The sequence below is a fragment of the Chenopodium quinoa genome, unplaced genomic scaffold (genome assembly GCF_001683475.1).
Source record: "Chenopodium quinoa cultivar QQ74 unplaced genomic scaffold, ASM168347v1, whole genome shotgun sequence".
Classification (NCBI taxonomy): Eukaryota; Viridiplantae; Streptophyta; class Magnoliopsida; order Caryophyllales; family Amaranthaceae; genus Chenopodium; species Chenopodium quinoa.
Window position 1 is genome coordinate 2,159,251 of NW_018742987.1, and position 20,806 is coordinate 2,180,056.

General features: G+C 36.5%; 1 protein-coding gene across 7 annotated transcripts; it reads left to right on the forward strand.

Annotated features, from left to right (window-relative positions):
* Window positions 1-134: 134 nt before the first annotated feature.
* On the forward strand, window positions 135-20,780 carry LOC110729719 (ABC transporter B family member 28-like). Of its 7 annotated transcripts, none has more exons than XM_021909501.1 (18): window positions 136-634; window positions 2,303-2,490; window positions 3,577-3,600; window positions 4,279-4,380; window positions 4,944-5,034; window positions 6,255-6,355; window positions 6,527-6,577; window positions 6,683-6,811; window positions 14,486-14,548; window positions 14,649-14,928; window positions 16,590-16,738; window positions 16,834-16,923; window positions 17,948-18,082; window positions 18,159-18,215; window positions 18,311-18,367; window positions 19,072-19,372; window positions 19,469-19,610; window positions 20,500-20,780. In XM_021909501.1, the coding sequence occupies exons 1-16, from the start codon at window positions 244-246 to the stop codon at window positions 19,306-19,308; spliced, it is 2,145 nt and encodes a 714-aa protein (XP_021765193.1). In that variant the 5' UTR covers window positions 136-243; the 3' UTR covers window positions 19,309-19,372; window positions 19,469-19,610; window positions 20,500-20,780. The 7 variants fall into 7 exon arrangements, with proteins under 7 accessions (XP_021765194.1, XP_021765195.1, XP_021765196.1 ...); XM_021909499.1 differs by having other exon boundaries at window positions 19,731-20,721; XM_021909502.1 differs by having other exon boundaries at window positions 135-634; window positions 19,472-20,721.
* The last annotated feature ends 26 nt before the right edge of the window (window positions 20,781-20,806 follow it).

The following is a 20,806-nucleotide window of genomic DNA, read 5'->3' on the forward strand; positions in this document are numbered from 1 at the left end:
TAGGTTAAAAAAAAAAGAAAAAATAATTAACCTGTTTAACAGGTTGTAGGTCAAAGGGATCGTTAGTGGAAGATACATATTAAAGGTGCGATTATTTCTGTAATTTCAAAAAGTGGGATTGTTTCTGGAAGACCGACTAAAGGTGGGATTATTAGTTTACAATTTTCATTTAAGAAAAGACAAATATTATATGTTGAATGGGTAAATCGTGAGTCTCTTACAGAAAGCTATCCCCGTTCACAAATGGCGGCAATTTCTCTCTCCTCCCCATCAATCACCCGCACACACTTCCACTTCTCTCACCCCCGCATCCAATCACATCACTTCCCGCTATTTTCTCTCTCCTCGATCCACCTCCGCCGCACCACCAACCTCCGACTGTTAACTCCGAAGCAGAAATGGGCACCAGCAGCTTACGTACACGGACCCGCTTCAGACTATTCGGTATCTGACCCGAACCCGAACCCGGACCCGAAAGTCGAGGGGTTTGGGAGAGAGAAAGTTGAACCAGAAGTTGCCATAAGTTGGGGAACTTTCTGGAATTTGTTGGTGGACCAAAAATGGCGTCTTGCTCTTTGTGTTTCTGCTCTTGTTGGGGGTACTGCTTGTACCCTTTCTATGCCTCTTTTCTCAGGTACTGTTTAATTCTTCAGTTGTTTATGTTTTATTTAAATAATCAGATAGTTTGATTTAATTGGAGTTGGAATTATGGGTTACAATTGTAGCTGAATTGTTTGATGATAATTTAGGGTTTTCAATTTTGTTATGATTGTTTGTACTTAGTAATTGGTGAACAGTAGAGATAGATATTGAATTGTTTTGTCGTAAATGTATCTGATCATCAGAGAAGAATAGATGAATAGCATATTCACTCGGACAACACTTAAGCAGTTAAATCCCGTAGGCGACGCCTTTTCTTATTGATGGAGCCTTGAAGCTTGGCTTTTCTCACTCTAAAATCCAACATGTAATGTTAAATATCACTTTACAATAGCAATGCAACTTCAACTAAATTTATCTAATTTTGTTAATGTGTGGAAATTGCTAAATTGACCTTTAGGCGAGTGATCATAGGTGTATTCGACATTACAGGATTATTAACTAAGGACATTTCTCTAACCATACTCTTTCTCCATAGAATAAATAGATTTTTAATCCTTTCTCGTTCTAAAAAGTATTGAATGATAACCTATAATTAATGTCTTATAGCTATTGCATAAAGAGGCTTGGATGAGGAGTCTCTTTTATCATGCATGGAATTTTTGAAATACACATTATGGTCCTAGAAAGAAATGAGATAGAAAGGCAATTTAGGAAACCACAATCTAAGAAGTTGTCGGTCTTGTGGATAATAAAGTTAAATATGCAAACAAGGTAGATTGGTTTTCAAGTATACTTTTCACTTAACACAAAACAATCATATTATCAACTATGACTCACCTTGAGTCCTTGGGATAACACAACTTAAGTATATATTTTGGCTGATGTCTCTCTAAGTCAAGCTTGGCTTAGTTTAAATAAGCTTGCAACAATTCACATTCAACCCTGTCCTTATGTAGTGCCCATAGGTTTGATGTTAGCGCTTAGCGGAGTAAAAACTTGAATGTATGACTTCATCTCGATCATATGCAGCAGATGAATGTTTATTGACATAATTTCCATAGTTGTGGTAATTAAGATGTGATTTAGCACATATATCTCAGGTTTAACCTTTATTATCACATATGCAACTAACACATTACTCCAATTTCCAGTCTACTTTTCCGCTGCCTCATCCGTATTGCTGATTTGCCAATTTGCCATCTTTAGTAGTAGGAAAAGTATCACCTCTGGAGGCTAAACGGTTACTAGTGAAGGAAATACTGTTTTTTTGCAGTAGAACTTCCTCACCTCAAGAAAGAAAACTTCCATGTACTTTCTTCCCAATTTCTAACCCAACATCTCTTTTGAGATCCAATCTCCTCGTACCCTGTGTCCCCTTACCTTCATGGTTCCTCTATGATTGTGAAGAAGATGGCTGAGAGAGGGTTTTAGTGGTAGGGACAACATCTGTTTTCCAATTTTTGATCCAGATGATCACATAGACACTGCAGCTGTAAGCAGCTTAGGATTCTTCACTGAGGCTCTACTTTGTTGGTCCTTGGCATGTTGCATATTAGCTAATTTTTTCTTATAGTATGGAGACAATTCTTGATGTATCTTCTTTCTACTTGATTTATATTTGGTTTATCCCCCCATCTTATTTTTTTGGTTGCTAAAATAAAAAAACCCTTATATGCTTCTATGTGTCGTGATTATGCAGGGAGGTTTTTTGAAGTTCTTTCAGGAACGACACCCGAGCCTTTGTGGAAAGTAATGAGTAAAATTGCATTTGTATATTCATTAGAACCAATCTTCACTGTGATATTTGTCATAAACATGAACAAAATTTGGGAGAAGGTTATGTCTGTTTTAAGAGCTCAGATATTCCGGAGGATGTTAATTCAAAAGGTAGCATTGCATATCCTAGCCCATTGAATTTATCTAGTCTCATTGTTTGTCTTATCAGGCATTATAATTTCATATATGCTTATACCGTGCTAGTGTGTAACTAATAAAACAATTGAAACAAGGAAACCTCTTAATGTTTTGTTTAAACATATTACATTATCCATGGGATAGTAAATCAAAGAAAAAAACATAGGTGACCAATGAGGATCATGCATCTAGCCGTCTAGTACAGAACAACATATTTAACTGTTACTTCCTCCGTTCTTTAGTTAATTCAACAATTGCCTTTTATAGAAGTTTCACAATAATCAATTTAACTCTCTTTTGGGAAACATTTCACACTAAAAGCTACAACTTTGCCCTAGTTTATCATCTTTTGTTTCTCCTCTAATCATATAATCACATGAGTATAGGGTGGGCCACCTCACCCACTTTCCTCCCTTATATTCTTTGTGTCAAATCCAATTGTTGCAATGAATAATGAACGGAGGAAGTATTGCTGTTAGTATGCTTGTGTTAATACTTTATTAAGACCCCCAAGGAAATATGGTAATTGTATCTACTTATGTGCATGTGAGACTGTACTGTACCAGTAAGAAGTACACTAATATTAATTGTAACGACTATAGCTGTACACATAGCTTCTATAAATTTGCAGCGGCATTAAACAATTTCATGACTTTCTGGCTTCTGGACCAAATTGCTTAGTAGAATAGGAGTGTTTGATTTTTACATTATCTTGAGGTTTGAGCACTTCAGTGGGATGGACCAAGACTGCAGTACTAAGCAAGATCATATATATTGGTTGAATTTTTCTTGCCTTTTCACCAACATGAATATGTTACATGCCTGAAAAGCAGTAGCATTAATGCCTTGCAGTAGCACTGTTATGATTGTTAAATGTAAATACCAAATTGGGCCACCTAAATGTACATATGATTTATAGAAAAATCTCTTTTGCCTTTCACATTTCATGATCTGTGTCTGCTTTAGTATATGCGACATTTTGATAAGACATTGTGTAGTATTCCGAAACTCATTAGTTGCTTAATTCTAATTTGTCACTTTTTCATTTGTTCCATGCAGGTGGAATTTTTTGACCGCTACAAGGTATGGTGTGGTTTTCATATTCTTATCAATCTCTACAGCTGCTCATAGTTTGTGATCTGTCGATCTCTTTTCCTCTTTATTTTAGGTGATCTTACCAGCACATTTCTGAAATGGTTTATATTATGTGTGTTCTTGGCAAAATATATATATTTTATTCCTGTCGCCTTTCATCATTGTTGATGCAACATAGTTTGTGCTGGATGCATTTTATTCCCAGAAACGAGGTGCATCCATTCATAAGTATTCTCCACCTTCAGATGCCTTGACCTTGTAGTAAGGTCATACTCTGATAATAAGAGCACCATGGTGCTTTTGAATATTAATGATATATATGTTTTTTTCTCCTTTAGTCAGCTATTGGCTCTATAGCATGTTGATCCTGGCGTATCTCACATTTCGATGTTTGGGATCATACTTCTCGAAGTTTCTCATTTTTCTCTGAGATTTTTGGTGATGGGACTTTTGAATCAGGTTATTAATTGCATATGACATTACTATGTTGTTTTAGATGGAAAATTTCATCTCAGAATTTCGTAATTGTTTTAAAAAAATCTGCTTTTGTTTCATGGACATTAGATTTCTTTCCCTTTTTTCTTCTTCATGTGTTGCATTAGTCATGGTTACTTAAAATGATTATAATTTCTCAGTTTCAACATTTGTGGTTTCTAAATTTTGCAGGTTGGGGAACTGACTGGATTGTTGACCTCTGATTTGGGGTCTGTTAAAGACATTGTCAGTGAAAATGTTTCAAGGGACAGAGGATTCAGAGCACTTTCCGAGGCAAGCTACTTTAATTAAACAGGAATGATTCTTCTTAAGGTGTAGAATGCTAGAATCCATAACTAGCTTTATCTGAAGTGGACTGAGCCTTCAGTCTCTTACTACAGGGGAAAGGAATCAGAATAATGTGGATATATATTCTCTATTACTCCCTCCATCCCATAATACTTGATACAATTTCCATTTTCGTCCGTCCCACAATACTTAACCACTAATAAAAAAAGTATTTTCCCACATTTTCTCTCTCATCACCTACCCCACTCCCACCTCACTTGGTGTTTTCTTGTAAAAGTTGTAATATAAAAAAACAAAAGAGAATTTTGTATAAAATAAACAAATGTTTAAAATAACCCACTAGTAGTTTTCTTAAACTACGTGACCACCCCAACGTCCCAAGTATTATGGGACAGAGGGAGTATAACTTTATTACTTGTATTATAAAATTAGTCAACTGAAGATTGTCAATAATCTAGGTTGTTTTGTAACATGGTATGATCTCATCCATACATGTTTCTGTAAATTTTTTGTTGATTCTTATTTCTAAATATCCTCATAACTTTCAGATTGTTGGAACTATTTGCATCCTGTTCACTCTTTCACCACAACTCGCACCAATATTGGGTTTGCTTATGCTTATTGTCTCCATTTTAGTAGGTAAATGTTTTTTTTTTTTTTAAAATTTATTTATTGACTCTTTTGTTTTATTATTCATCTATCTCATTGCATATCAATTCTCTATTTAGAAATTGATTCATTTTTAAGAAAAGGTTGTTTGGAATATTCTGAAAGATTTCCACCTAAATGTTAATGTCATAAATTTTCTCATAGGATGTCATGTATAGAAAAGGAATTGTCCACCTCCTTTCCCTTTGTTGTGACGTGTTTTTTTTTTTCTTTTTTAATTTTTTTTTTTTTTAAAATCCACTTCTTTGAGTCAAAATCAACCTATCTCATTGTTGCTAATCACATACATGTCCGAGGGTGAAATGTGGATGTTCGCGATTTTTTATCCACTGTTATTAATACCTAAGGTAAAGGTAGGATTTTCTTTACCTTATCAATATAACTTTCTATTATGTATGTAATTGCTAAAGCTAAGCTTTTGGAGTGGGCTCGGCAAGAACCCACTTTGTAAGAACAAAAGGGGTACCCCTTTAACCCCAAATGCCTTCTTGATTCCTCTACGCTGCCCTAGACTTTGTATTTCCCCATCGCAGGTCATTGCTCTTAACATAATCATTTTCAAGTGTTACCTGCCAAGCCATCATCACCAACCCAAATTCTCCATCACCTTCTCCCTTCATCTGTCATTCCTAGTAACTAAGCCCAATACGCCTACCATCTGTGCAATCAACAACGCACCCCTGACCCATACTCACCCCTTTAACAATGACCACCACCTAAGGATGTAGATTTTGAAGACTAAAACCTCATAACTGCCAAATATGATATCCATTAGATTTTACAATGTCAGAAGGAGACATGTCAACATGGAGGCGAGGGTTGAGACTTGAGAGAAGGAGATCCAGCATATCTATATGTGTGCATTTGCGTGCATGTGTTTTGTAACTCATTGTTGCTATGACACAACCATACTTATACTGCGAACATCATAAACATGCATCCTGAAACAATTCATGGATCCAAATCTAGTTGTTTGACTTGCTGAAATCAAAGAATTGTATGTTCTGTAAGTCAATAATATATCTTGATGCATATTCTTATCATGTAGTTCAATTCAATGTACTTATTGACGTAGATTCGATTGCATAATTGCATTGAGTATCATCATTTAGCTCCTTTGAAGATTAGTCTTGCTTTTCTTCTGATTTCCATCCACCTATATACTTTGTTTTTAACATCTTGTTCTTCAGCTGTTTACAAGCGGTCAACTATGCCTATCTTTAAAGCTCATGGTTTGGCACAGTCTTCAATGTCTGACTGTGTGACAGAAACAATTTCGGCCATTCGCACTGTGAGTTCCAGTGAGTTGCAGTTGTGCAATATAGCATTTTAGCATCCAATGCCAGCTCTAGCTCTTTTAAGGGTGATTTGGATAATCATAAACTATAACTTTGGCTTTTGCGTAATGGGATCTATGATCCATCCACATATGCTGTACTGAACTCTTGATATAATATTTCAGGTGAGATCCTTTTGTGGGGAAAAGCGCCAAATGTCAGCATTTGGTAACCAGGTAATCTATCTGTCATGTCCTTGAGTCGGAAAATGAAATCCGTTTTGGTTTCTGAGGGATTTTGTGCGTTATGTTTGTTGATATTTATTCTGTTTGATGTGGCAGATACTTGCTTATCAGGCGAGTGGCATTAAGCTGGGGACTTACAAATCCATTAATGAATCAGTGACCCGAATTGCAGTTTATGTATCATTATTGGCTTTGTATATCCTTGGAGGAAACAAAGTTAAAGCGGTGAGGTTTCTTCAATGGCAGTAGTATTTTTGCCCTTTTTCTTACCAAGCCTGTTATTCATTATATTCTTTCCCTGTTTTTTCCATGATAATATTTTGCAATAAATCCTCTTGATTGACATGCATGTACGGGATGTTTTTGACTTGTGTCGAAGGTTTCATATGTCTTTTTGACTAGTACATATATAATAAAATGTCGAGGAGATATAGAAAGGAAACAACAACATCTTGCTGAATTGTAGAGCTGTCAATTCGGGTGAACCAGTCGGGTTAGGGTCGAGTAAGAGTGGGTCGGGTCAACTCGGGTCGGGTCAATTCAGATTTATTCCATAACTTATGCGGGTCGGGTTTGGGTTAGGTCATGCTTGAGTTGGGTCACGTCGGGTCATACTTCTTATCTTTGGGTCGGGTGTAGGTCGGGTTAATAACAGGCCGGGTTACATTTGGTCGGGTGAACAATAGGTCGGGTTTCATTCGGGTTTTTTACGGTTAAAACGGGTTAGGAGAATTCTCGGGTTCGAGTCGGGTTCGATTCAAGTCAATAATTTTCCGGTTAGAATCAAGTCAAGTCATTCTCGGGTTTGAGTCGGGTTTGGTTCAAGTCAATAATTTGCGGATTATAATCAGGTCGGGTCATTTTTAAGTCGGATCATTCTCGGGTTCAAGTCAGGTTCGGTTCAAGTCAATAATTTGCGGGTTATAATCTGTGTCATTTTCAAGTTGGGTCATTCTCGGATTCAAGTCTGGTTATGTTCAAGTCAATAATTTGCACGTTACAATCACGTCAGGTCATTTCCAAGTCAGGTCATATTCGGGTTCAACTAACTATAAATAGATAATTATTATTTTTATCAAGCTAATTATTTCCTTTGACTATAACATATATAGCAATATACTAGGGAATTATAGTCTATAATTTAAGAAGATAATTATCTCCTTTGACCATACAACAAATATATACTATATTTAACTCTTAAATTTGAGGATGATGCTCCTTTCTTTTGTTGGCCTGGATCCCAAGACAAAATGCTTTGATCAACAATAGGTAGTCTAAATTGCATTTAAGGTGATTTGAAATCCGGTCAGGAACAATTTGGGTTGAATTTAGGTTGGGTCAATAACTAGTCGTGTTAATTTCGAGTCGGCTTAATAACAGATTGGGTTGAATTTTTAGGTTGGGTAAGTAACAAGTATGGTAAAATTCGGGTCGGGTCAATAACAAGTCGGGTTGAATTTGTGTCAGGTCAATAACAAGTCGGGTTGATTTTGGGTCGGGTTTGTAACAGGTTGGGTTAAATTAGGGTCGGGTTAGGAACGAGTCGGGTTGAATTCAGGACAGGTTAGTAACAAGTCGGGTTAAATTCGGGTTTTGACAGGTTAAACGAGTTAGGGTCAATATCGGTTAAAGTCGGGTTTGGTGCAAGTTAATAAAATTGGCCGTTGTAAACCGGTAAATCAGTGCAAGTTAATTAAATTGGCCGTTGTAAACCGGTAAATCGATGCAAGTTGTAAACCGGTAAATTGGCCATTTAAAAGCAAATTGAATGGTTACACACACCCAATTGGACTCTCGAAGGGTATTAGGGACCATGGTAAACATTTCTGCAATTTTTATTTCCGGGCGAAAAAAGTCAAAAAATTCCAAAATTGAAGGCTAATATCCATGCTTTTTGAGAAATTTTGGAGGTTTCGGGGCCCAGTGTCGAAAAGTCTTGAAATTTTATGGGATACATATCGGGGTCATAAAATGCCATTTGGAACCATATATGATTATTATTTGTTGTCATAAATGTTTTGTGGTAGGCTTGAATTAATGAAATTGGTGTAAGTTGTAAATCGGTAAATTGGTCGTTTTAAGGCAAATTGGATGGTTCCACCTACCCAATTGGACTCCCGGAGGGTATTAGGGACCATGGTAACATTTCGGCAATTTTTATTTCCTGGCGAAAACAAATCAAAAAATTTCAAAATTAAAGGCTTAATATCCACGCTTTTTCAGAAATTTTGGAGGTTTCGGGGCCCGGTGTAGAAAAATATTAATATTTTAGGGGATACATTTCAGGGTCATATAATGCCGTATGGAACCATATATGATCATTATATGTTGTCATAAATGTTCGTAGTAGACTTGAGTTAATGAAATCCGTCCAAGTTATAAACCGGTAAATAGGCCGTTTAATGGCAAATTGGATGGTTCCACCCACCCAATTTGACTCCCGAATGATATAAGGCACCATGGTAAACATTTCGACAATTATTATTTTTGGGCGAAAAAAGTCTAAAAATTCCAAAATTAAAGGCTAATATCCACGCTTTTTCAGAAATTTTTGAGGTTTCGGGGCTCAGTATCGAAATGCTTTGAAATTTTAGGGAATATATCTCGGGGTCATATAATGTTGTTTGGAACCATATATGATCACTATTTGTTGTCATAAATGTTCGTGGTAGGCTTGAGTTAATGAAATCGGTGCAAGTTGTAAACCGGTAAATTGGCCGTAATTGGACTCTCGGAGGGTATTAGGGACCATGGTAAACATTTCGGCAATTTTTATTTTCGGGTGAAAAAAACTCAAAAAATTCCAAATTAAAATCCATTCTTTTTGAGAAATTTTGGAGGTTTCGGGGCACGATGTCAGCAAAGTCTTGAGAATTTAGGGAATACATTTGGGTGTCATATAATGCCATTTGGAACCATATATGATTCTTATATATTGTCATAAATGTTAGTGGAAGGCTTAATTTAATGAAATCGTTGCAATTTGTAAACCGATAAATTGGTCGTTTAAAGGCAAATTGGATGGATGCACCCATCCAATTGGACTCCCGGAAGGTATTAAGGACCATGGTAAACATTTCGGCAATTTTTATTTCCGGGCAAAAAAAAATTAAAAAAATTCCAAAATGAAAGTCTAAGAACCATGCTTGTTGAGAAATTTTGGAGATTTCAAGTCCCGGTGTCTAAAAAGCCTTTAAATTTTAGGATTACATCTCATCATTATATGTTGTCATAAATATTCGTGGTAAGCTTGAGTTAATGAAATCAGTTCAAGCTGTAAACCGGTAAATTGGTCGTTTAAAGGCAAATTGTATTGTTCCACCCAGCCAATTGGAATCCCGGAGGGTATTAGGAGCCATGGTAAACATTTCGGCAATTTTTATTGACGGACGAATAAAAGTCAAAAAGTTCCAAATTTGATGGATATCCATGGTTTTTGAGAAATTTCGGAGGTTTCGGGACCTAGTGTCGAAAAGACATGACATTTTAGGGAATATATCTCGGGGTCATATAATGTCGCTTGGAACCATTTATGATCATTATTTGTTGTCATAAATGTGTGTGTTAGGCTTGAGTACATGAAATCGTTGCAAGTTGTAAATCGGCAAATTGGCCGTTAAAAGGCAAATTGGATGGTTCCACTCAACCAATTGGATTCCCAGAGGGTATTCGGTACCATGGTAAACATTTCGGCAATTTTTATTTTCGGGAAAAAAAAAGTCAAAAATTCCAAAATTGAAAGCTAATATCCACACTTTTTGAGAAATTCTGTAGGTTTCGGAGCCCGGTGTCGAAAAGTATTGTGATTTTAGGGGATACATATCAAGGTCATATAATGCCGTTTGGAACCATATATGATCATTATGTGTTATCATAGATGTTTGTAATAGGCTTGAGTTAATTAAATTGGTGCAAGTTGTAAACCGGTAAATTGGTCGTTTAAAGGCAAATAGGATGATTCCACCCACCCAATTGGACTCCCAAAAGGTATTAGAGACCATGATAAACATTTCGACAATTTTTATTTACGGGCGAAGAAAAGTAAAAAAATTCCAAAATTGAAGGCTAATATCCACGCTTTTTGAGAAATTTTGGAGGTTTCGGGTTCCGGTGTCGAAAAGACTTGAGATTTTAGGGAATATATTTCGGGGTCATATAATGTCGTTTGGAACCATTTATGATCATTATTCGTTGTCATAAATGTTCGTGGTAGGCTTGAGTTAATGAAATCGGTGACAATTGTAAATCGATAAATTGGCCGTTAAAAGGCAAATTGGATGGTTCCACCTAACCAATTGGACTCTCACAGGGTATTCGGGATCATGGTAAACATTTCGATAATTTTTATTTCTGGGCAAAAAAAAGTCGAAAAATTCCAAAATTGAAGGCTAATATCCACACTTTTTGAGAAATTCTGTAGGTTTAAGGCGGTGTCGAAAAGTTTTGAGATTTTAGGGTATACTTCTCAGGGTTATATAATGCCGTTTGGATTCATATATGATCATTATATGTTGTCATAAATGTTTGTAGTAGGCTTGAGTTAATTAAATTGGTGCAAGTTGTAAACCGGTAAATTGGTCGTTTAAAGGCAAAAAGGATGGTTCCACCCACCCAATTGGACTCCCGGAGGGTATTAGGGACCATGATAAACATTTCGGCAATTTTTATTTCCGGGCGAAGAAAAGTAAAAAAATTCCAAAATTGAAATCACTTTTTTTTTTTGAGAAATTTGGGATGTTTCGAGGCCAGATGTCGAAAATTTTAAGATTTAAGGGGATACATATCGGGGGTCTTATAATGTCGTTTGGAACCATATATGATCATTATATGTTGTCATATATGTTGCATTAGGCTTGATTTAATTTAATCGGTGCAAGTTGTAAACCGGTAAATTGGCCGTTTAAAGGCAAAAAAGATGGTTCCACCCACCCAATTGGACTCCCGGAAGGTATTAGGGACCATGATAAACATTTCGGCAATTTTTATTTCCGGGCGAAGAAAAGTAAAAAAATTCTGAAATGTAAGGCTAATATCCACGCTTTTTTGAGAAATTTTTTGGAGGTTTTGGGCCCGATGTCGAAAAGAAATGAGATTTTAGGGGATACATTTCGGAGTCATATAATGCTGTTTGGAACCATATATGATCATTATATGTTGTCATAAATGTTTGTGGTAGGCTTGAGTTAATGAAATCGGCGCAAGTTATAAACCGGTAAATTGGCCGTTTAAAGGCAAATTGGATGGTTCCACCGACCCAATTGGACTCGCGGAGGGTATTAGAGAGCATGGTAAATATTTCGGCAATTTTTATTTCCGGGTGAAAAAAGTCCGCAATTCTAAAATTGAAGGTTTTTTGAGAATTTTTGGAGTCTTTGGAGCCTCGTCTGGAAAAGTCTTGAAATTCTAGGGAATACATTTCGGGGTCGTATAATGTCGTTTGGAACCATATTATATGATCATTATTTGTTGTCATAAATGTTCGTGGTAGGCTTGAATTAATGAAATCGATGTAAGTTGTAAATCGGTAAATTGGTCGTTTAAAGGTAAATTGGATGGTTCCTCCAGCCAATTGGACTCCCGCAGGGTATTTGGGATCATGTTAAACATTTTGGCAATTTTTATATCCGGGCGAAAAAAAGTCAAAAAATTCCAAAATTGAAAGCTAATATCCACGATTTTTTAGAAATTTCGAATGTTTCGGGGCCTGGTGTCGTAAAACATTGAGATTTTAGGGGAAACATCTCGGGGTTATAATGCCGTTTAGATCCATATATGATCATTATATGTTGTCATAAATGTTCGTGGTAAGCTTGAGTTAATGAAATTGGTGCAAGTTGTAAACCGGTAAATTGGTTGTTTAAAGGAAAATTGGATGGTTCCACCCAGCCAATTGGACTCCTGGAGGGTATTAGGGACCATAGTAAACATTTCGGCAATTTTTATGTCTGGGTTAAAAAAAGTTAAAAAATTCCAAAATTGAAGTCTAACATCTACGCTTTTTGAGAATTTTTGGAGGTTACGGGTAGAGCTGTCAATTCGGGTAAACGGGTCGGGTTTGGGTCGGTAAGAGTGGGTCGGGTCAACTCGATTAATTCCATAACCTATGCGGGTCGGGTCATGCTTTAGTCGGGACACGTCTGGTCATACTTCTTATCGGGTTTGGGTCGGTTTAGGTCGGGTGACATTTGGGTCGGGTGAACAATAGGTCGGGTTTAATTCGGGTTTTTATGGGTTAATACGGGCTAATACGGGTTATAGTAATTCTCGGGTTTGAGTCGGGTTCGGTTCAAGTCAATAATTCGCGGGTTAGAATCAGGTCGGGTCATTCTCGTGTTTGAGTCGGGTTCGGTTCAAGTCAATAATTTGCGGGTTATAATCAGGTCGGGTCATTTTTAAGTCGGGTCACTCTTAGGTTCAAGTGGGGTTCGGTTCAAGTCAATAATTTGCGGGTTATACTCAGGTTGGGTCATTTCCAAGTTGGGTCATTCTTGGAGTCAAGTCGGGTTATGTTCAAGTCAATAATTTGCATGTTACAATCGGGTCGGTTCATTTCCAAGTCAGGTCATAATCGGGTTCAACTAACTATAAATAGATAATTTTTATTTTTATCATGCTAATTATTTCCTTTGACTATAATATTTATGGCAATATACTAGGAAACTATACTTTATAATTTAGGAAGATAATTATCTCCTTTGACCATACAACAAATATATACTATATTTAACTCTTAAATTTGAGGATGATGCTCCTTTCTTTTGGTGGCCTGGACCGACTTGGTCTCCCTAGACAAAATGCTTTGATCAACAGTAATAAGTATATATTTGTCAAGTTGCATTTAAGGTGATTTTAAATCGGTCGGGAACAATTTGGGTTGAATTTAGGTCGGGTCAATAACAATTCGTGTTGATTTCGAGTTGGGTTAGTAACTGATCTGAATTTTTGGATCGGTAAAATTCGGGTCGGGTCATTAACAAGTCGGGTTGAATTTGGGTCAGGTCAATAACAAGTCGGGTTGATTTTGGGTCGGGTTTGTAACAAGTTAAATTCGGGTTGGTTTAGGAACGAGTCGGGTTGAATTCAGGTCAGATTAGTAACAAGTTGGGTTAAATTTGGGTTTTGACGGGTTAAAACGGGTTTCGGTCAATTCTGGTTCAAGTCGGATTCGGTTGAGGTCAATAATTTACGGGTTACATTCGCGTCGGTCAGTTCATGTTCGGGTTCGTGGTCTCACATACCTGGGTCAACTCGGGTCTAGGGTTGGTTTCAGGTCGGGTTTGGGTCACCATTTTTTCGGGTTGAGATGGGTCTATTTATAGTCGGGTTTGAGTCGGTATTTCTGGTCGGGTCAACTTTTGACAGCTCCATTGAATTGGGATATTGGAAGGGTGAAGCAGATTTTTTAAAAGCTTTTGTGATAGAGGTCAAAGAAAAGAGATCAATTGGAATGTTAATTGAAAATGAACATGACTGAAAGAGACTCATTAGTCCTTATGATAATGTAAAACACGGTAACATAGGAATAGCCTTTATTGACCGATGGGATGAGAATCTTGCATCTAAATTATGAAGTGTATGTGGGCAAATTTTTGTGCCCTTCAGAAAAGAAAGGTGAGTCATTTGACGCTGAATTGGTTTAAGGCTAAAAAATTATTAATCCTCTTTTAGAAGTGTGACCTTCATGTTTAAACAAGAGTGCAGTTTTCCAGTGAGGGTACTAATCTTCTAGAGCATAGGGTTTTTGTTTTGCTCCTTTCTCAACTTGTTTAGCAGCTATATTATTTTTCCTCATTATATATTTATTTGTCAATGATCTCTGACCTTAGTATCATAACAATTAATTCAAACTCTATGAGCATGTTTAATTAGTCTACTTATATGGTTCAATGGAATGTGCAGGGTGAACTCTCAGTTGGAACCGTGGTTTCTTTCATCGGATATACCTTTACTCTGACATTTGCTGTGAGTTCTTGCTTCTGGCTAATAATTTAGCTGTTATACATTTTTTTTTTAAAAATTATTACTGTCCCTTGTAACCATGTTTATTATATATACTATGCAGGTTCAAGGATTGGTTTATACATTTGGAGATCTACGTGGGGCTTTTGCTGCTGTCGAGAGGATTAATTCGATTCTCTCTGGGTCAGAAATTGACGAAGCTCTTGCTTATGGTTTAGAAAGACAGATTCAACCAAAAGATGTTCAGGACGAAAAGTTTCAATTATTTGTTGTCAATGGATTTGATGAGAAACAGCAATCTAATCATATGCATTACATGTCAGCCTTGGGCTCATCAAGTGATGTGTATAACGTAGCCTGGTCCGGTGACATTAGTCTTGAAGGTATTCCAAACTTGTTTTTTTGTACTTGTGTCAGGTTGATGCTATAATTACTTGGTATATCTTCTCTCTCCCTACTGTGTACCTGTTATTCAGCGTTAATGTGCTTTGTCCAGGTACCTTTTGACCCTGGAAATGTGGAAAAAAAACTGCAAAAAAATATCAGTTAGGAGGCTATTTACGGTTCATTAGCAATTTAACCAATCCTAAAGCCCTATAAATGGAAAAGGAAGAGGTTATGCATCCTAAATCCCTATAAATGGGATAAGAAAAGATCATGCATCCTAAAGCCTTATAAATAGAAAAGGAAGAGATTATGCATCCTAAAACCCTTTAAATGGAAAAAGAAGAGATTATGCAATGCAGCTCTGTGCCCAAAAAATTTATTCAAAATCTTCCTATCTAAACAATAAGCAATATTTTTCTCTTTTTTTTCCCCTTGCAGTATGAAAAACAGAATTTTCCTACCTTTTCGAGACAACAATTCATCTGAATGAAATATTCTTCAGTTTGCTCAAGGTCTTTACTGCTTCTTGATCCAGGGAATTACAGTTGTGAGTCATTACTCAGTAGCATTACCCTGGCTTGCATAATGGAAAGCACTCCAGCATCACTTGTATCCTTAACTACTGGGGACTAGAAACCGGCCCCCCAACAAGATATTCAACAATCAACATTATCTTGAAGGCAGTTATAAGCCCTTTACAAGCTGCTTTTCCTGGCTTCCCAATTGCTACACTACCAAAAATGAAGGTTATGTGCCCATTGAGGGGAAGTCCTGATTTCTTGTCCCCCTATTCATAGCACTTCTTCTAGGATCAGCTCTATGAACTTGTTATAGGAAGATAGTAGTAAGCATTCCAATTGTTATAATCCCCACCTTGCAATCCCTTTAGACATCATCATTATGATTTCCTCTCCAATCCTATCAATTACGCTAGCAGCATTACTCTCAATACTATGAGTTCATAGAGTCCAAATGCTGTCAACACCACAGCATCTGGGCTCCTATACTTTCCTAGACAAGATTTTAGACGAAAGATATGCTTTATTGATTAAGCTGTTAAAAAGCCTAAAAAAATTCTTAGCGGTCTATGTTAATATGCTTACACTGTTGAGCCTGCATAGTACTAAGAGATTGATGTAGGTCGTAAAATTTGATCTTTGAATGTTTATTGTGCCTTATTGATATAGTTTCATGTTGAACAACAATCCTTGTAATGTCAGGGGTGAGGGGCTTTCTCCTTTGGAGAACCTTCTTAACTTCCGGGGTTTGAAATATATAGTAGTGTCTGTACAACTGACATATAACATCTACAATTAAGTGAGTCTCTCCTGCTTTGTTTTTCTTATTTGTTGCTTCTATCAATATTATAATCCATTGCCTCATTTGATGAAAGGATCTTATAAGCATTACCCTAGAGACCATGTTTGGTGCACTCTTGGTTTGAAAAGGGTGGTTGACTGAGCTTTTACTTCACTACTAATAAGAATTAAAGGACTGAATAGTAGTGAGACATTTGAAGTTCATTTTGAAGCAAACCTGAAAATTTGCCATTGTTATATGTTCAGCTTTGTTGGAAAATCAATTCTGCACTTCTTCTAGTAAAACGAATCTGCTTTTAGATGCCAGCTACTAGTTTAACATTTCCCCATCACTGCAGATGTCCACTTTTCTTATCCATTGAGACCTGATGTTGAGGTCCTTAAAGGTCTTAACCTTACATTAAAGAGTGGAACTATTACTGCTCTTGTGGGATCAAGCGGTGCAGGGAAGAGTACAATTGTACAGTTGCTGGCACGTTTTTATGAGGTTTAGTTTGCATTATTGATTCTTTCTCTCTCCTAATTGTAAGTGTGGTTACTTATTGTTTTATAACACGACCAAGCCTTGTTAATGTTTTGCAGCCAACCAGTGGCCGCATAACTGTGGCTGGAGAAGATGTTAGAATGTTTGATAAAAGTGAATGGGCTCGAGCTGTCTCAATAGTGAACCAAGTAGGTTTTCAGCAATTAAGCTTTTAGCTGTTTAACTTTTGCTTTTATTTTTTTTGGGCATTTGAATCTAGATAGCTTCTATGTGGCATCAGATGCAGCTTAAACTATGGCCGCCATACACCAGAAAAGAAACCCTCCCAAATTCATCTCTGTCCATTTAAACCAGAAGAGTCTGGATTGGGATGGGTCTGATTGTCTAATCACAAATCAATCAGTTAAACCTTTCATGAACTAATTAATTGAATTGCATAAAGTTCACACCATTAGGAGATAGTGCCTTTGGTTGGTCTTTTACTCTTATGTTTTGACCATTATGCTCTGTCTGTGAATCTATAGATTGAGTCTTTTGCTTTACTGTTCTTCTATTCATGTTCTTCAAGATCTATATATCTTTCTCCTCGTGCTTTCCTTTTGATCTTCCTTACTACAATTTCCTTCCCCTGTTAATTATTCTTTTTCAATTTAGTACGGAGTAGTTTTTTGTTGGATTTTTTAGACACCAACTAAATTCTGAGTAGATTTTTACATTATTAATGTGTTATTTACTTTCTTAGTAAAGGAAAACCTTTTCTCCTTAGACTCGTTTAAAAAATTTGAAATGCTTTCAGTAGCCAGCAATATGTAATGATTCTAAGGTGCTTTCAACTGTTGGGTCAACCTGAACCCTAATATATGTCTGAGGGCCGACCCTTTGGTAATTTGAACCTGGAATTACCAAACCCACTGTACATCCATTGTAAATATGTCCTGTCCTACCAGTTGGCTCCCTGTAACTAGAACTGTTATTTTTGAAAACTGTACTGAACTGGCTGCTCAGACTGCTGAGCTGGACTTCTTGCTAGTTCAGTCAAACATTTGAAGATGCTATTTGGTATAACTTGTCAAACCAGTGTACCAATCAACACGCTGGTAAACTGTCAAGTTGGTTACATATACATGTATTTACATCAAGTATACTTATACTTATCATCTGGGTACATCTGATACTCAAATTGTCAGTCTTATGATGTCTTTCTGAATGCAGGATCCAGTTCTCTTCTCTGTGTCTGTTGCAGAGAACATTGCATATGGTCAACCGGATGCTAATGTATCTAAGGATGATATAGTAAAAGCAGCAAAAGCCGCTAATGCTCATGAATTTATCATATCACTCCCACAGGTTTGTATTGGCTCCTTTGAAACAGGAAAATATAAATGTAATGATAATATCCTTGCTAAATATTGTATGTTTCAAGGGTTATGACACTCTAGTTGGTGAGCGTGGAGGTCTCCTTAGTGGGGGGCAAAGGCAGGTATAACATGTTTTAATATTTTGTTGAATTTCTACGGAGGATGTAAAAGATTAGGTATACATTCTAATTTGTAACTGTTCTCTATACTTCTGTAGAGAGTTGCAATTGCGAGGGCGCTTCTAAAAAATGCTCCAATTTTGATTCTTGATGAGGTATTTATAAATCATTTGTGTTTCTATTGCCTTCTGACTGCTGCTTGTTGTTGATATTTTATTCTTGTAACCCTCTTGGTTGACACTTAATGTTGTTGAATAGCCACTGTGTAGTTACCAATCTCTGCTGTGTCAGAGAAAAAGCTCTTTCTCCTCTCTTATATCTTCCCCTTCCCTGCAGGGCCGTAAATCCAAGTACTTTGCTTTGTCTCCCTAAATATAACTTCTTGATTTTGATAAACAGTCACGTCAATGGATATCATTAGTTGTCTTCAGCATATCACTCATTCATTTGTTATTCTTTATTTTGTGTATTAGTGCCTCTCGTATTATTTCTCGTGAAAGCTATGGTGACAAAGAAAGATGAAAATGATGAAGCCCTTATTAATTTTTCCGTTTGTTAACATTGATTTTATGTGAAAACTGTGAAACATATTGTTTTGCTTAGGTATGTAATACCATCTTGGTGACCTTTTTTCTTTTTCTTTTTTTTAAAGGAAAACAATAGTAACTGAAAAGTTGGACCATCCCACCAGTGAAGGAAAATTATCTATTTTTATAGAAGAAAAGTGTTTCCTATGATGATGAATATTAATTCTCTGATAAAGGCATACTGACATCAGTATATTGATCTTGTTTCCAAGCCTTCAGGCTGCATAGACAAATAGATTTGAATATTTGACTTATAATTAAATTTCATGCAGGCTACAAGTGCCTTGGATACAGTTAGCGAGCGTTTGGTCCAGGATGCTTTGAATCATCTTATGAAAGGAAGAACAACATTGGTAATAGCTCACCGTTTAAGCACAGTCCAGAATGCCCATCAAATTGCACTTTGTTCTGATGGGAGGATTGCAGAACTTGGGACACATTATGAATTGTTGTCACAAGATGGCCAATATGCTTCATTAGTGGGATCCCAGAGGCTTGCGTTTGAGTGAATTTGCAGTATATTACCATAATGGCTGTCAATGTCCATCATAAAGCGCTACCGAAGGTGGAAAGGTTATTTCCTAGCAATTTTTTGTTCTCTTAATGATCCCATTTGCACTATTGCGTATAATTTATTTTAAATTTTCTTTATTTGTCTGTTTTTTCTAGAAGATATGCTTCAGTTTCAAAGGGATACTTCAAACACTATAACAAGATAAAGAACTAAGAAAGTTCTTAGTACATTTCTCATCTAAAGAAGCTCAACAATCAATTGTTACAGTCGGCTGCTGATTCATTGCTGTAAAACATGGTAAGAAACAATGGGAATTTCCTTTTATTGCATGCAACTTTCATGGTTGACTAACTATTTGATAAATTGATCCTTCTGTGCGCTTTGCTTTGGTTCTCTTTCTTATTTTATTTGTCCCAGAACATTCGAACTTTTGGGTTTGTATTGAGTCTAAACTAGAAATAAGATATAGTGGCTTTCAATCTGGTGAGGCATTCAGAAGGCAGGCCAAGAGCTATATTTATGTAGTTGTCATCAAGAAGATCAACTCAAGCCACACTGATCAACTTGCAACTCCCATCTTTGCCAGCCTCTGCCCTCGGTTGCTCATTGTTAGTGCTCTGGTGCTCCCTTCAGCTGTAAATATCATATCTATGGGGAGAGGAGGTTCCTTATGGAAACCAAGAGTTTGGATTAATTTAGTTCGACTTGTACTGGCAAACTGCACAGCATAAAGTTGCTGTTCGTTTCACACAAACAGCTTTTTCAAATCAATGATTGAAGTCGTATGTAGCAGAGGATTAGCTGTGGAATTGGTCTATTTACAATTTTTTATCTGAGTATGCTGAAGTAATTTTTATGGTATTTCTTATCCATATAGTCAGTACTCAGTATGTACCTTTCCAGATTCCTCGTTGGATGATTTCAAAGACGATATCAGTCTTCACAAGAGGGTGGGAGCAGGATTCACCCTTTAAACTGTGGTGTTGTGATTGTCAAAATCTTATCTGACTGGAACTTGGCCTTTGACTTAATCGTTCTTGATTTGATATGGTTTCTGGTCCATCTCCCACTTCCGTTATAGCTGTAATGAAATGTGCAGCTTGCAGCCATTCAGTGTCTAAATCCTTCATTGTTGTAATACTATTGTTTGATAATTGTGTCTAAGAAACAATAATTTGGTTTACAGCGAAAGAATTGGAGCACTGCATTTCTGGTTGCTGGCTGAAGAAGACTCAAAGGATGAAGGAGATAACCATTGATCCTGTTTGTAGATTGGAGTTTTTTCTTTAGTCATGTACAAGCTGTAATTAGAGTTGTAATATTGGTACTAGGTGTATTTAAATACCTGCTCACTCTTGTTTTACAAAAAAAACAAATCTCTTTTTTCATGCAATTAACATTCAAAGCATGAATGAGATTATTTGCCAACCTCAAAAAGTATATTTATATAAAAGTTTCTTAATACCATATTTTTTTATTGTGCTGGGATATAC

What these genes read in the sequence shown, in the direction of transcription:
- LOC110729719 (XM_021909502.1), top strand. Translation starts at nt 244, where the DNA reads ATGGCGGCAATTTCTCTCTCCTCCCCATCAATCACCCGCACACACTTC. An exon ending in TATTGTCTCCATTTTAGTAG is followed by an intron (nt 5,035 to 6,254) that starts GTAAATGTTTTT and finishes CTTGTTCTTCAG; the next exon opens with CTGTTTACAAGCGGTCAACT. An exon ending in TGCTGGCACGTTTTTATGAG is followed by an intron (nt 16,739 to 16,833) that starts GTTTAGTTTGCA and finishes AATGTTTTGCAG; the next exon opens with CCAACCAGTGGCCGCATAAC.